Source organism: Cannabis sativa, chromosome 4 (genome assembly GCF_029168945.1).
Source record: "Cannabis sativa cultivar Pink pepper isolate KNU-18-1 chromosome 4, ASM2916894v1, whole genome shotgun sequence".
Classification (NCBI taxonomy): Eukaryota; Viridiplantae; Streptophyta; class Magnoliopsida; order Rosales; family Cannabaceae; genus Cannabis; species Cannabis sativa.
Genome location: NC_083604.1, coordinates 66,697,443 through 66,713,247, shown reverse-complemented (window position 1 = coordinate 66,713,247; position 15,805 = coordinate 66,697,443). Strand labels below are relative to the sequence as shown.

Here is a 15,805-nt window from a genome sequence, read left to right as displayed (position 1 = left end):
CATTTAAACACAGATATACCACACTATCTATATATATATATATATATATATATATATATATCCTTGAATACCACAATCATATGACAAGGACTCGAAATGCATAAATATTTTCTTCTCTTCTAAAAAAAAAAAAGAAAGCTTCCCCATATATATAAAACCCCCTGATATTTGTTTTCCCCATTTATATACACATAAACCGATATATCAGATTATTACATTACCAATTAATTAATCTTTGGTATTAGTATACATTTTCTTTCATTAAAATGCAAATGGTTCAAGCTGGTGGGCGTAACACATCAAGGAGTTATTCAAAGCAAATCGTTGCCTTCAAACACAGCGAGGCCGAAAGAATTAGAAGAATGCGTATCAATAGTCAATACGCCACTCTTCGTACTATTCTCCCAAATTTGATCAAAGTAAAGATTTTTTTTACATATTTTAACATAAAAAGAAAATCCATTTATACATACATAATTGTTTGTAGTATTATCACATCTAATTTCAAAGTCTTACATTTATATAAGATGGACAAGGCTTCGGTCCTGGCAGAAACGATAAGGCGAGTGAGGGAGCTGAAGAAGGCAGTGGAGGAAGTGGATGCTGTTTGTGGTGGCACCGCCGTCCCGAGCGGGGACGATAGCCTGAGCTTGGAATACTCTGGAGGATTAAAAGAAGAAGAAAAAGATGGTCAAGTGTTTATAAAAGTGACATTGAGTGTTGAGGACAGGCCAGGGCTCATGTTGGAGTTGATAAATGCTATAAGATCGGCTAAGAGTGGTGGAGAAGTTGGATTAATAAGGGTGGTCAAGGCTGAGATGGTCACAGTTGGTGGCAGGGCCAAGACCCTGCTGTGGCTGCAACCAATGCCTCCGCTTCCTAGCTCAGGTAGCGGTGGCGGCGATGGTGATGGTGATGGTGAAGGAGTGTTGGTGTTGCTTAGGAGGAGTTTGAGGCTAGTTCTTGCCAAAAAGTTGAAGTGAAAAATTAATATGGAAAAGGCTAAACTTAGTATTAGACATGTATGTATGTATGTTGGTTTCTTATTTTATTGTTAGTTAACTAAATTATGTGTTTTATTTATTTATTGTTTGGACAACTCGAAGATACTACTTCCTTATTTATATTAGTTTAGTATACATAGGATGAAATTAATTGGACGTATATCTACACTTATTTCGGTTTCAAATAAAAGTAATATATAATATAATTAACCCATGATCGTGTCAATGGTATTTACACAGTAATGTAAAAAGTGTAATGTAGGCACAGCAGGGTGACATTTTTTTTTTTTTTTTTTTTTCGGCTGGGAAAAAACTTCATTAAAACAAAAGGCAAAAGCCAAGAAACAAACAAGAATCAGTTCATGGCTGCAACAGGGGTGCAACCTCCCCAACACCAAACACACGACAAACATCCAAGGTGGCCGCCCGCGCAGCAAGGCGGTGAGCCACCTCGTTATTCCTACGGGGAATCCAAAACACCCCAGCACACACCCCCAAAGAAACTTCCGAAAACAGAGAGAGGAACACATGGGTGAGCTTCCAATCCGGCACCACCCGCTTGTTAACCGCATCAACGAGGACTTGGCAATTCGAAAACACCACAGCAGTATCCCAGCCACGCAGAGAGCAGAAGGAGACAGCATGGTGGAGGGCCAACGTCTCGGCTTCGAGAGGGGAAGACACCGGGGCTTTAGCCGAAAACGCAGCCACCAAAGTGTTCTCGCTATCAAATGCCACCACCGCAAAAAAACCCGTGCCCCCACGGACAGCCGCATCACAATAGACCGTAAACTCATGGGCAGGTAAGACTACCCCATGTTGATGGACCACATCACCAATGGGAGGCTGAACGGTATTACCCAAACCCGACTCACCTGCCCCCGCCACCAATCGCTGAACCTGAATGAGGATAGCCGAAGGACAAGCCGGGATTCCCTCATGGAAAGCCTTGTTACGGGCTTGCCACAAGACCCCACACAAAAACAAAGCAAACCAGAGGAACAGAGAAGAGTTAAAGGATGAGTCGGGTTCAGATATACCTGGGTCAAAGAACCAATGAACCATCTCCAGAGGGGAACTAAAGGAGAGCAAGTCACTTCGGATGCCCCATGGGCTTCCCAACCAGCAATGGCGAGCCACACCACAGTGTAAGAAGAGATGCAGTAAAGAATCCTCCTCGGCACCACAGAGAACACAACAAGAAGCAGAACCCAGAACATCATGGAGTTTTTGGCCACAGGGAAGGATGTTTCGAGCAACTTTCCAAAGGAACAATTTGGTGCGGAAATGCACCGGGGCTCCCCAAATCTTCTTCCAAATTCCATTAAGGATCGGGAGTCTGCCCTTGATCAACGTACGATACGCACATTTTACCGAGAAACGCCCATCAAGCGAATCTCTCCAAACCAGGACATTCCTAGAGAGACCTCCCAGGAATCTGAACTTTCCCAGTTTCTCCGCCACCTCGGGAATAAACCATAGATTCAACACGTCACGAGGCAAAACCCCCTCGTCATCAAGGAGAGGACTCAGAGTGTTAAGCTGGGGATCACGAATTCTTGGATTGAAGGCAGCCAAGTACTCGTCCCAGGATAGCCACGGGATCCAAGGAGAGCACCAAAGATCAATATCCCCCCCATCATTAGTCAACCAACAACTCTCTTTGCGGACGAAATCCCGACAAGAGAAAATACCCAAAGCCGAGAAGGAGGCAGGGGAAGGGTTCGGACAATTCCAAAAAGTATCTCCCCTCTTACAATATTTCGCATGGAACACACTACACCAGAGGGCAATACTGCCACTAACCAGGCCCCACGCCAGTTTAGAGATGAGGGCCATATTTAAGTCAAAGAACTTCTTGATACCCAGGCCACCATAAGATTTAGGCAAACAAATAGAATCCCAACTTGTTAGCGCCAAGAATCTATTTTTACCCGTGGCCCCGACCCACCAAAATTTACGAGCCAACTTGTCCAACGTAGAACAAATAGTCTTAGGAAGCAAGAAAGTGGACATAGTGTAGATCGGGGTACTAGCGATAACCGAATTGATCAAGGTTGTCCGACCCGCCTGAGACAATAGTTTACTACGCCAACCTTCAAGGCGATTCTTTACACGATCAACCACAAACTGGAAGTCATTCCTTTTACTGCGAGAGAACAATAGGGGGTTCCCCAGGAATTTATCCTCAGAGGAAAGAGGCGTAAAACCCAGCTATCAGAAATCTCACCGATAGTAACAGCCTGGACATTCTTAGAAAAAACCACCGCCGATTTAGCCACATTAATTACTTGGCCCGACCAAAGACAATATTTATTGAGGCAATCCTGAACCCGAGCCACTTCCCCACTATTAGCCCTACAGAAAACAAAAGTGTCATCCGCATACATTAAATGAGAAATGGCAGGACTTTGGGGACAAACCTTACACCCATGGATAGCTCCATTGACCTCCTCACGAAACAATAACCGTGATAGGACTTCACTCCCAGAATAAAAAGGTAGGGCGAAAGGGGATCGCCCTGCCTTAAACCCCGAGAAGGAAAGAATTGTTTAAGCGGTCCGCCATTGAGCAAGACAGAAAAGCTAACCGAGGATACACACCAAGCAATCAACTGGTGAAACTTCACACAAAATCCAAAAGCATCTATAACCCGGTCCAAGAAACCCCATTCCATACGGTCGTATGCCTTAGACATATCGAGTTTCATCCCAACATATCCCACCCCAGAGCATTTCCTGTTGAAAGAATGCATAATCTCTTGAGCAATTAGACCATTCTCAGCAATCCACCGACCCGGAACAAAAGCAGCTTGTAGCGGCGAAATGAGATTTGGGAGAATGCCCCGAAGCCGATTAGACAAGATCTTCGAGATGATTTTGTAAGTAAAGTTACATAGCGAGATGGGGCGGAAGTCATCAAATTTCTTAGCCCCCTCCTTTTTGGGGATGAGAACAATGAAAGTTCGATTCAAACTTTTGACGAATCTACCGAATTGGAAAAACTCAGAGACCGTACCAATCACATCATCCGCCACAATCTCCCAATGGGAACGGTAGAAGCGACCATGCATTCCATCAGGACCCGGCGCTTTCAGCGGCCCCATGGACCACACAGCCCGTCTAATCTCATCCCGCGACAGAATACTAGTAAGGCTATCATTCATAACCGAAGACACCATAGGTGGGATAATGCCAATCAACTCCTCATCCACCGGGGGATTGACCGAGGTAAACACCTGCTGAAAATTCTCGGTGAAATAATCCCCAATATCCCGCCTACCACTAATCCAATGGACATCATCCTCCGAAATAGCAGAGATGAAATTCCGCTTCCGTCGAATCACAGTGGACGTATGAAAGAACCGGGTATTGCGATCTCCATCTTTTAACCAAAGTTCCCGGGACTTTTGACGCCAAATATCATTGAGGCGGTTAGACACTTCCTCCATTTCCAGCAAAACATCAGCCTCTAACTTCATATTATCATCACTAGGTGGTCTCTATTGGATCTCCAACAGTAACCTGTCCAAGAGCCTCAGTTTCTCATTGCAAAAGCCAAAACACTCCTTGTTCCATTTACTCAGATGCTTACGGGTAGAAGCCAACTTTGCCATAAGCTGAAAGCTTCGAACCCCTCGAACATTAATCTGCCAAGCCTCTTTAACAACCTCAAAACAAGCAGGGTCACGCGTCCACGCATCAAGAAATCTGAAAGGTTTCTGGAAATTATCCCGATCAAGCATCAGATCGAGCAAGATGGGAGCATGATCAGAGGACTTAATAGTAAGAGATTTAACCCCCGCTTGCTGAAAACTCAGAATCCAATCAAGAGACCCGATCACTCGATCAATCCTTTCTTTGATAAGCTCCGAGAACTGCCGCTTATTAGACCAGGTGAAAAAATTACCCACACTCCCAAGATCAATGCCACCCGAAACTAACAAGAAGTCATTAAGGAGAGCACTTTCAACATCAGAAACCGAATTACCACCAAACTTTTCAGCCTGATTCAAAACCAGATTTAAATCTCCCATTACAACCCAAGGATCATTAAGAGACACCACCTGAAGACCAAAGTTTTCCCAGAAATCAGCACGAGCTCCCCGATAGGGAGGGCCATAGACAAAAAAAGCAACCCACGGGGGCTTATTGAGAACATTAGAGAATTTAGCACATATCACATGGTCATCCGCCCCAAGGATTTCTATCTCGACACCCAATTTCCAACAAAGACATAATCCACCAGCAGAGCCCTGGGCATCCACCACCGAAGCCCTAGAGAACCCAAGCCTTCTCCATAAACTTCGCATACTGTTACTAGAAATTTTAGTATCCATAAGAAATAGGACATCAGGATTCACCTCCGCCACCAGACTCCGCAGAGCCTGTCTTGCCCGAGCTTGCCCCAAGCCCCGGCAATTCCACGACAAGAAAATCATGGAGCTGTGGGGGGCATGGTAAGGCCCGCTTCCTCGGCCACAGTAAAATCCTGAATTTCCAGATATATAGTACCATCCACACTTTGGGTATGTATCACATTAGCATCAGATAAAAGAGAAGTAGAATCAGATAAAATTACCAAACTCTTGTCGGCACCATTTTTCGCACCAGGATTGCAAGTGGAACAGTCACGAGCATCATCGGGCACGCCATCGTCCTTCTCAAGGGCAATGAGACTGGCCGGTTTAGTAGCCTCCTCAATGGTTTTTCTACATCTTCTAACTTCACGAAACTGATCTGAACTGCCATCATCACTCCGGCGCCTCCCAACCTTGACAAATGCAAGTCCATCTTCCCCATTGATATTGTTCACAGACTTGCCCCGTTGCACCCGGCCCTTTCCAGGGGAGTTCTCACTGACCTTGCAAAAGACATCACCAGCCAAGACCGGGTTTCCCCCCAATTGGGCCGAATGACCCCCCTCCGAAGTCGACTCTCCTATGAACTCAAACCCAGGGCCCTTCTTTCTCTTGGACCCAGACCGAAAGCCCTCCAGGGGAGAAGAAATCCCAAAAACAGGCCTGGTAGCCACCCCTTTTGGTCCAACAAGAGAAGGGGTTCTTGATTTGGGCCGACCTCTCTTCCTAGGCCCATCTTTAGCAGCCGGAGCCTTAAACACCAAGGGACATGGGGCAACCAAAGTAGGTCCATCCAGGTTGGAAGGTGGCGGGCCCACCGGATCCCCTGAAGGCCTGCGCACAGAGAACGTCTGGTCCCCGACCACCACTTTCAAACATTCCGTCTGACTAGCAGACTTCACAGAGTTCCCCCCGAATTACCAGCACCAGAGGCATTCCCGTCATCGTTCAGACTCGCCACACTTCCCTTGATCTTTTTAGTCGACGGTTCCCCCAACCCAAACTCCGCTTGCTCACGGATCGCCTCCGCCATAATAGGAGTCCCCACCAGAGCCGGCTCCATTCCCGGGCAAAGGGGTAGGACCTCCTTGGGTCTAGCATCCCTTTCCATTCTATCGCGAACAACAATATCCTCAGCTTCCAACACAGAAAAGCCATTCTCAATACGTGAACCCAACCGGAGCCAAGGCCCAAATAGAGGGACCGGTCGTCCATCATCCAAAGTCAACAGCCTCTTCTTACCAGAACAGTGCATTTCCTCGTGACCAACCCACCAACATTTGTAACAAAACAATGGGAGTCTCTCATACTTGAAATAAACCCAAATCTTCTTATGGCCTTCATCGGGTAGAGAAGCACCGACCATAAGAGGGGCCTCAAGGTCAATACGAACCCGGAATCGGAGATAATCATTAAGAAGGACCCCTCCCCTCCTGGTAGGACAAGCAAAAACACAAGTGCCCAGACGATTGGCCATAGTAACCACCCCTGCATCAGTTAGAAAACGAGTAGGAACTTCAAGAGCCCGAACCCAGATATCAGTATGTTTAAGGTCCGCAGACTGCCATCTTCCATCTTGTGGCATCTGGCAAACGAGCATAAACCCATTACAGGGAGACCAAGGGGCCATTCGCAGAATCGCTTGTGCTTCGGAGGCCTTCTGCAACCTAAACACAAAGATTTTCCTCTGTTTGTCCACTTCTTGGAGACGCCATCCTCTGGTCAGTTTCCACATACCCGACAGAACACTCCTCAGAGTACCATTGAAAACACCTCTTTTAGCAAAAAATCAACCAACCAGGGACTTAGCAATGGTGTCCGCTGCAGTCAATTCGTCTGGTTCTATTTGAAGAGCAAAATCATCAAAAGACAAGTTCTCAATTTCCTCCATCACTTCAACAATCGGAATCCCCTTTGAAGAAACACCCACCCGAGCCTCCATACGAACCGGAAAACTAAGCACAGACCACCCCAAATCACCTTCGCACTCACTCCGTAGCCAAACCCAGGGAGAAACTAAGCAGAGAATTTCAAGATTTTGAAAAGTGAAGGAGGATCGAGAATACATTACCTCACTAACGGAGGATAGGTTAAAAAACCCAGGACACCTCAGAGGGTCTGCACCACCACTCCCCGCCATCGGGGACGACAGCTGCCACCAGTACAGAGCCTAACGCGCACCACCACTACTCGGGTACAGAAGCTAGTACGGAGAGAGTTTTTTATATAGGCCTGCTAATTTCAAATTGAAAGGAAATAGATGAAACTGAGCTTACATCAATTGGTTGCAGGGTGACATTTTTGTGTATTAATTTAATACTGAATTATATAAATAAATATGTTATATATGTATATAAATCAATGGAATTTCTAGTTAGATTTTTGTATTTGAATTTTATTTTCGCTACTTAAGACTTTTACCCGAAATTGTGTCTTCTTAATTTTTTAACCTGTTAAAAAAATTCACTCTAAATTATTCTTAAAATATATCTTTAGTTAAATTTTATTTCATATGGACAATAAAATGTTGATATGATTGATTTGTCATTGTCATATCAACATCAATATCAATATTACATGTGCAATTTAAAATTTAAAATGATGTATCTTTATAAATAATTAATAAATTAGAATAAAATAAAATAAATTTTCTTATTAATTGCTAATTTCAAAAAATCAAAAAATATTTTTTAAATTTTAAATTAATTTTAATTTAACTTATATATGTTAGAGGTGACAAAACGTGTCATCGTGTCGTGCTCGTTTCATATTTTATGTGACCCGCTTTTTATTTCGTGTCAAGCATGTCGACCCATTTTTTGACTCGTGTCTAATTATCTCAACCCTAACCCGACCCGCAAAACATCGTGGCGTGTCTATTATTGAAGCTAGAATTATAGAGAAAAATAATAGATTTAAGCTCCATTAGAAAACTTATATACATTTACGTATACTAAGCAAAAAGCTACGTGCAAGGCACGTATACTATATTTTATGCTAATTTTTTTCTATGTTATTTGAAAGTTATACAATTAAAAATTAAACAAAAAATATTATTAGTTATTAGGTGAGATTATTATTATGTGTATATGAAGAAATCACAAATTAATTAATCTTATAATCTTAACTTTAACCAAATAGGGTTCTAAATATATGAACAATAAATAATCACGTAAAAATAAAAAATAATTATTTGAATAAAGAATTCAATATACACAGTTATATATATGAATCCCATTATTCAAAAATAATTATTCAATATATGAACAATAATTTGTCACGCTATATATTTCTCAATAAAGAAATCCACCTCCTCATAGTAAAAAATAAATAATACATGTAATACAGATTTTTGTAATGGAGTACCTAAAAGAAACAAAACTTCAGTTACCATAATCGGAAAAGGTTTAAGTGAACTAAATAATGACTAAGAAGATCTAAATTACAAAATGAAAATAACATGTATATATGAGTATGATTTTTTTGCTATATGAGCATGATTGATCTAAGAGAAAATAGATAAACCTATAAACATATAAATATATTTAATATTAATTTTGACAAAGAAACAATTCAATTATAAACTGAAAAACCGTGTTTTTGCAAATGTCAGTTGTATATAAGAAAATATAAAAACTGTACGCGTTTGCAGCAGCAGAAAGTAATTCTGCTATAGCAAATCTGAACAGGCAGAATATAAAATATTTGCAGAAAAATAAATAACTTGACACAAGAGATTTATACGTGGTATCAGTGTTCTCCCGAACACTCCTAGTCCACGGGGCCACGCCCAGAGAATGAAATCAATTAATAAAGTATCAAAATTACAAAGACAATTGACTTAAACAAGTTTAGACTCCCTCTAAAGTATTGCCGCAATCCTTTGTAATCCACTTTATGAATCTGACTTCTTGAAACACCTTCAAGCCCGAACTCCCTTCGTCTTTGAAGTGTGAGTGCTTACTTTCTCCCGAAGTAAGGCTTCAACAAGTCTTCTCCCGAAGACCAAGTGCTTACTTCCTCCCGAAGTAAGGCTTCAACAAGTCTTCTCCCGAAGACCAATCTCTTGTTCAGTCAAGTAGTTCTTCACAACCTCTAGGATAGAGTAAGAACAGAAATAGAACAACTAGAACCTAGATGAACAACTAGGCTCTCACAAAACAAAGAAAGACTCTCTTCTCTCAAAAGATAAATGTAGAAAATGAATAATGGAAGAGGTAATTCGAATGGTTGCTCTCTAGGCTCTATTTATAGATCATAGAAACCAAAGAGGCAACCACAAGTTCGAATTAGCAGCTGTACACAAACTTTCCAAAAGAAACACGATCTGCTACATCAGATTCGGATGCTGACGAAGCAGATCTGCCCAGAAACGGGAAACTTACTAAAATCGGGTCCGATCCTCTATTAATGCTTGATTCCTGCCAAAAACAGATTAGATATTCTGATTGTATCAAGATACAATCGAAATTGATAAGGAAAAGGCAATAATCAAAGTTTCCCTAAAAAAGACAACTTTCCAAAAGAGAATTCCTTCTCTTTTGAGAAGTTTTCAACAAAGGAAAGTTCAGCTGAAAGTGCAACTTTCCAAACAAGGAAAATGGCAACTAATAACCGAATAAAAGAGGTAAGATTTCGAAAATGAATGCAAAGCAATCTTACCATAAAAAGGAAAAATTATTTTGTCACCTAACTTGCCAAAAAAGGACTTTACAATCTCCCCCTTTGGCACTTTAGATGAACAAAATAATTTTTAACAAAAAGTACCTGCACAGCAAAGTTAGCAAGAGCAAAAGATACTACTCCCCCTGAGTAACACAATCGAATATCACAAAGAAACCAAAAACAAGCTAACTTTAAAAGATATGTTCACAAGTACTAACCAACCACAACTCCCCCTGGAAAAAAGGTCTAGAGTTGATAAAAACAAATTGAATGCTCAATAAAAATGCACATTAATTAAAAAATATTTTGACAACTAAATTGCCAAAAAGGACCTAACAATCTCCCCCTTTGGCACTTTAGATAATCAAAATATTATTAATTAACAAACACCTACAAAACAAAGTTAGCAAAATAAACATAAAAACTCCCCCTGAGAAGCACAACATTAAACCAAAATAAACAGCTAACTTCGACCAAAGATGAACACAAACACAAACACAAACACAAACCTCAACTCCCCCTAGACAGTTGAGTATACAATTACTCCCCCTTTTTGTTTATCTATAAGGGCCAAAGACAAAAAGAAATGAAAATATAGAAATATGTCTAACAAAAACAAAAAGAAAGAAAACTTATGCCCCATAAAGCTTGATCAATGAGGACAACTGCTTGGACATCTCTTGCTGAACCTCCTCCATGGCAGCAAGACGATTGGAGCAGCAAGAAGAGCATTTGAGGGGGCTTGTTTAGATTCCACCATTTTCCTTTTTGGGATGCCCTAGGTTCTTTGTTCTCACCATTTTGATCTGAAAGAGACAATGAACAGCAAACAAGCAAGAGAGACAAAGAAATAGAATCGGGTAGGTGGTGAGAGTGAATGACAAAAATTGGTTGAAATAAACATGGGAGAGTTTAGCAAAAAGGAAACCAATTTTAACATATTTGAGAAACCACCAGCCCACGATTACAAAAGGAAACTGCCCACTCCTTGCAACTTCTTTCCCCCTTTTTTTTAAAAAAAATAAAAGGAAACTAGAATTACCAACAATATTTCCAAAAATAAGTCAATCTTCAAGATTAAAGACACATTACCATATAAAAGATCAATCTTTAAATGGAAACATATCAAAAATAAATCAAAGAAGAATGAATGTTGATACTTACCATTTAGGCACAAGGTTTCCTTAACCCATGAAGCAAGTCACTCGCCTCCCTCTTTTTTATTATTTTAATTTTTTTTTTATATATATATATTTTTTTTAAATTAAAACCGAAAATAAAATACAATGTGCACAATAGATATATGTGATTCGAATCAAGCAAAGAAATCCAATATCATTGACAATTGACAAAATACAATACATGTTATGCTTTTAAAGAAAATAACTAATCAGTATCTCAGGGACAAATCATACTTAATTGATGTTGAGGAAAAAGATATGCATGTTACTAAAAATTGTGAACCAGGATTATCAATTTAATTTTAATAGAGGAGACTTACAAATTTGAACACACTTGTCAGACATAAGTGTGTGCAGTGAAAATAGGATCATTGTCCTTGGCAAGATTTTTTATTTTCGCCTTTTTCAATTTGATCCCGCAACTGGATGCTTTCACACCATACTGAAGGTAGCCCTTTTCTATGGTAGTGCATCCTCATCATAGTTGCTAATTACAATGTTCCAGCTTACTCAACAGATGGCTTTCACACCTCAGTATGGGTAGCTCTATTCTAGCAAGGGGCCTGACAAGACTGAAACAAAAATTGCTCAACTCTGTATAAGTACATTATTTAATCCTAGACACAAATAAAGAGTAACATGAACCTTTTAACACAACATCACAAAGTATGATCAGAATGAGATCCTAACTGATTATAATCCAAAAGCATAAACATGATTTGTCAAAATACAATGATAGGAGATTAAAAGCTAGAGAAGAATCACATAACACTATTGTACAAAAATTATGAACATGATAAAATTAAACAATGCAAACTCCCAAAGACTTTCTGAGGGAGTCAAAGCGACTTGCATCTAGGACCTTTGTGAAAATATCAGCTAATTGTTTTTCAGTATCAACATATTCTAATTGCAATGATTTATTTTCAACAAGTTCCCTGATAAAGTGATGTCTTATATCAATGTGCTTTGTTCTAGAATGTTGAACAAGATTTTTGGAAATATTTATGGCACTAGTATTATCACAAAAAATAGTCAAAACACCTAATTCAAACCCATAATCAATCAACATTTGTTTCAACCACAATAGTTGAGTACAACAACTGCCAGCAGCTATGTACTCTAGCTTCGGCAGTGGACAAGGAGAGGGAATTCTGTTTCTTGCTATGCCAAGATACTACATTATTCCCAAGAAAGAAACACCCTCCACTTGTGCTCTTTCGATCATCAGCATTGCACACTTGCCCAATACGCATCACTAAAACAAGCAAGATTTGAATTAGTATCTTTTGAGTACCAAATTCCATAATCGAGTGCTATTAACATATCTAATAATCCTTTTTACGAGTGATACATGAGATTCCATAGGATTACTTTGATATCTAGCACACACTCCCACACTGTAACAGATATCAGGACGACTAGCAGTTAAATACAAAAGACTTCCAATCATGCTACGATAGAGTGTAGTGTCTACCTTTACTCCATTCTCATCTTTTGTTAATTTCAGTGTGGTGCTCATTGGAGTACTTACCTGCTTAGCCGATTCAAGGCCGAATTTCTTGACAAGGTTCTTAGCATACTTACTTTGAGATACAAATGTACCTCCTTCCATTTGTCTCACTTGAAGACCCAGAAAGAAATTAAGCTCACCAACCATGCTCATTTCAAATTCACTTTTCATTTGATCAACAAATACCTGCACTTCATGGTTAGATGTAGAACCAAAAACTATATCATCAACATAAATTTGAGCAATGATAAAATCAGATTTTATATGCTTGATGAAAAGAGTTTTATCCACACTACCTCTGCGATAGTCATGAGAAAGTAAAAATTGAGTCAACCTTTCATACCAAGCTCGAGGAGCTTGTTTCAGACCATACAAAGCTTTTTCAAGCTTGTATACATGGTCTGGAAATTGAGGATCTTCGAATCCTTTTGGTTGCTCAACATAAACTTCCTCATTCAAAATACCATTTAGGAAGGCAGATTTCACATCCATTTGAAACAATTTAATATTCAAAATACAAGCAATACACAAAAGTAAACGAATTGATTCTAATCTTGCAACAGGAGCAAAAGTTTCATCAAAATCAATACCTTCTACCTGTGTGTACCCTTGTGCCACCAAACGAGCCTTGTTTCTCACAATTGTACCGAACTCATCACTTTTATTTTTAAATAACCACTTTGTTCTAATTACATTTATACCTTTTGGTCTTCGGACCAAAATCCATACCTTGTTGCGAACAAATTGGTTGAGTTCCTCTTGCATTGCATTGAGCCATTCCTCAAAGGTCATGGCTTCCTTCACATTTTTCGGTTCATATTGAGAAACAAAACAAAGAAAGCTGATTAAATTAATATACCTTCTGCGAGTTACCATGCTTTCTTCAGGATTTCCAAGGATGAGATCTTTTGGATGATTCAGTTTGACTCTGGTGCTTGGTTCTTTCTGAATAGAGTCAGTGATGATGTTTGGATGAGTCAAGATAGACGGTTCTGGTTCTCCAGTCTCAGTTGCAGCAGCAGATTCGTCATTTGCAGCATCAGCAATAGGTTCTGCTGCATCAGGATCTGCTGTTGCAACTTCTGGAGGAGTATCCATGAGACTATCTATCTTGGCTTCTGTGGAAAACTCTGAAAAATCTCTAAAATCATCAACAACCACATTAGCTGATTCCAAAACAGTTTGAGTTCTCATGTTATAAACACGATAAGCTCTACTGTTTAAGGAATATCCAATAAACACACCAACATCACTTTTAGCATCAAATTTACCAATATGCTCACGATCTCTATAGACATAACACACACATCCAAAAACATGAAAATGACTTACATTGGGGCGCTTACCTTTCCAGATTTCATAAGATGTTTTTGAGGTACCTGGACGAATAAACACTCTGTTTATTATGTAGCAAGTTGTGTTAATAGCTTCAGCCCATAAGCGCTTTGTCAACTTCTTGCTATTTAACATCACTCTTGCCATTTCCTGCAATGTTCGATTCTTCCTCTCAACAACTCCATTTTGTTGAGGAGTTTTGGGAGCTGAAAATTCATGAGTTATACCTGTAGACTTGCAAAAATCATCATACACAGAATTTTCAAACTCCTTACCATGATCACTTCGAATTCGAACAATTTTCCCAATATTACAACCTTTCTCAACTCTTAATCTCAGACAAAAAGTTTTAAAGGCATCAAACGTGTCAGATTTTTCTCTTAAGAAATCTACCCAAGTAAAATGAGAGAAATCATCAACACACACAAAGATATATCGTTTACCATTCAAACTTTCAACTTGGATTGGACCCATAAGATCCATGTGCAGCAATTCCAATACTTTTGAGGTATTGATATGAGACACAGGCTTGTGAGTGTTTTTTAATTGCTTCCCAAGTTGACACGGTTCACACTTACCAACACTTTCTTTACCAAGCTTGGGAAGTCCTCGGACAATACCTACATTTGACAATTTTTTCAGGTTTTTAAAATTAATATGCCCAAGCTTGGCATGCCACAGATCTGTGGTGTTGTTGATAGCTGAATGACAAGTAAACACAGGGGTTAGAGTGTAACAGTTATCATTGGATCGAAATCCTTGCAAGATACATTCATTGTCATCATTCAGAACATAACAATGATCACTATCAAAAGAAACAGTAAACCCTTGATCACAAATTTGACTGATGCTAAGTAAATTAGCCCTCAGTCCTTCAACTAACATCACATTTTTCAGTCTAGGTAACCCTTCAAAATTTAGAGTTCCCATACCAACAACTTTTCCAGATAGGCCATTACCAAAAGTGACTTCTCCACATTGCATAGGCCGAATGTTAGTCAAAAAGTCCTTGTCACCTGTCATATGTCTTAAGCAACCACTGTCAAAATACCACATTTGAGATGCAGCAGTTTTATCAGAAAAACCAGCTAGACAATTCTTTTTCACCCATATTTGTTTCAAACCTTTATGTTTCTTTTGAGATTTTTCCAAATTATCAAAATAATTTGTTTTAAACAGATTTTTCAACGTGAAACATTTAGGTCTGATATGTCCTTTTCTACCACAAAAATGACAAGTGGGAACAAATCTTTTTACCTGAGATCTTACTCTTTTCGAAAATCCTGGAGATTTTGCAGCATCAGAAACTGCTCTTGCTGCGACAGGCTGTGAAACTGTTACAGCAGACTTTGTAGCCTCAGAGTGATTCGTTGGAACACTAGATTTTACAAACTTCGTGACTCCAGAACTTTCCATTCCATTTGAACCAAGGCCTGCGAAACCTCTTTGACCTGCATTCTGAGCTTTTTCAAAAATAGAAGATCCAGGGTTAAGCATTTGAACATTTTTCTTAAAATTTTCAAGTTCCTTCTTTAAGAGAGTGATTTTTTCATCTTTATCACAAGAACTTGTCTCATACTCTTTTATTTTCAATTCACACATTTCAATCTGATGAGACAATTTTTTATTCAATTTATTCAACTCTCTATTTTCAGAAGCAACCTGAATCCATTTTTCATACATGACTTTGTATGATTCAGCAAGAGACTCTTCACAGATTTCAGACTCATCTGAATCTGATTCCTCT

General features: G+C 39.6%; 2 protein-coding genes across 2 annotated transcripts; one reads left to right on the top strand and one right to left on the bottom strand.

Annotated features, from left to right (window-relative positions):
- Positions 1-129: 129 nt before the first annotated feature.
- LOC115712041 (transcription factor bHLH131) lies at positions 130-995 on the top strand. The gene is made up of 2 exons (XM_030640252.2): positions 130-419; positions 528-995. The coding sequence occupies exons 1-2, from the start codon at positions 267-269 to the stop codon at positions 981-983; spliced, it is 609 nt and encodes a 202-aa protein (XP_030496112.2). The 5' UTR covers positions 130-266; the 3' UTR covers positions 984-995.
- Positions 996-1,364: 369 nt separating this feature from the next.
- On the bottom strand, positions 1,365-4,485 carry LOC133037085 (uncharacterized). The gene is made up of 3 exons (XM_061113900.1): positions 3,428-4,485; positions 3,296-3,362; positions 1,365-3,218 (listed from the first exon to the last, which is right to left on the bottom strand). Exons 1-3 carry the CDS (start codon positions 4,483-4,485, stop codon positions 1,365-1,367), a joined length of 2,979 nt encoding a protein of 992 aa, XP_060969883.1.
- Positions 4,486-15,805: the final 11,320 nt, after the last annotated feature.

Coding starts and splice junctions, on each gene's coding strand:
- LOC133037085 (XM_061113900.1), bottom strand. CDS start 4,485: ATGAAGTTAGAGGCTGATGTTTTGCTGGAAATGGAGGAAGTGTCTAAC. Junction 3,363..3,427: donor GAGCTATCCATGGGTGTAAG/GTTTGTCCCCAA, acceptor TGTTTTCTGTAG/GGCTAATAGTGGGGAAGTGG. Junction 3,219..3,295: donor ATTGTCTTTGGTCGGGCCAA/GTAATTAATGTG, acceptor GATTTCTGATAG/CTGGGTTTTACGCCTCTTTC.
- LOC115712041 (XM_030640252.2), top strand. CDS start 267: ATGCAAATGGTTCAAGCTGGTGGGCGTAACACATCAAGGAGTTATTCA. Junction 420..527: donor TTCTCCCAAATTTGATCAAA/GTAAAGATTTTT, acceptor CATTTATATAAG/ATGGACAAGGCTTCGGTCCT.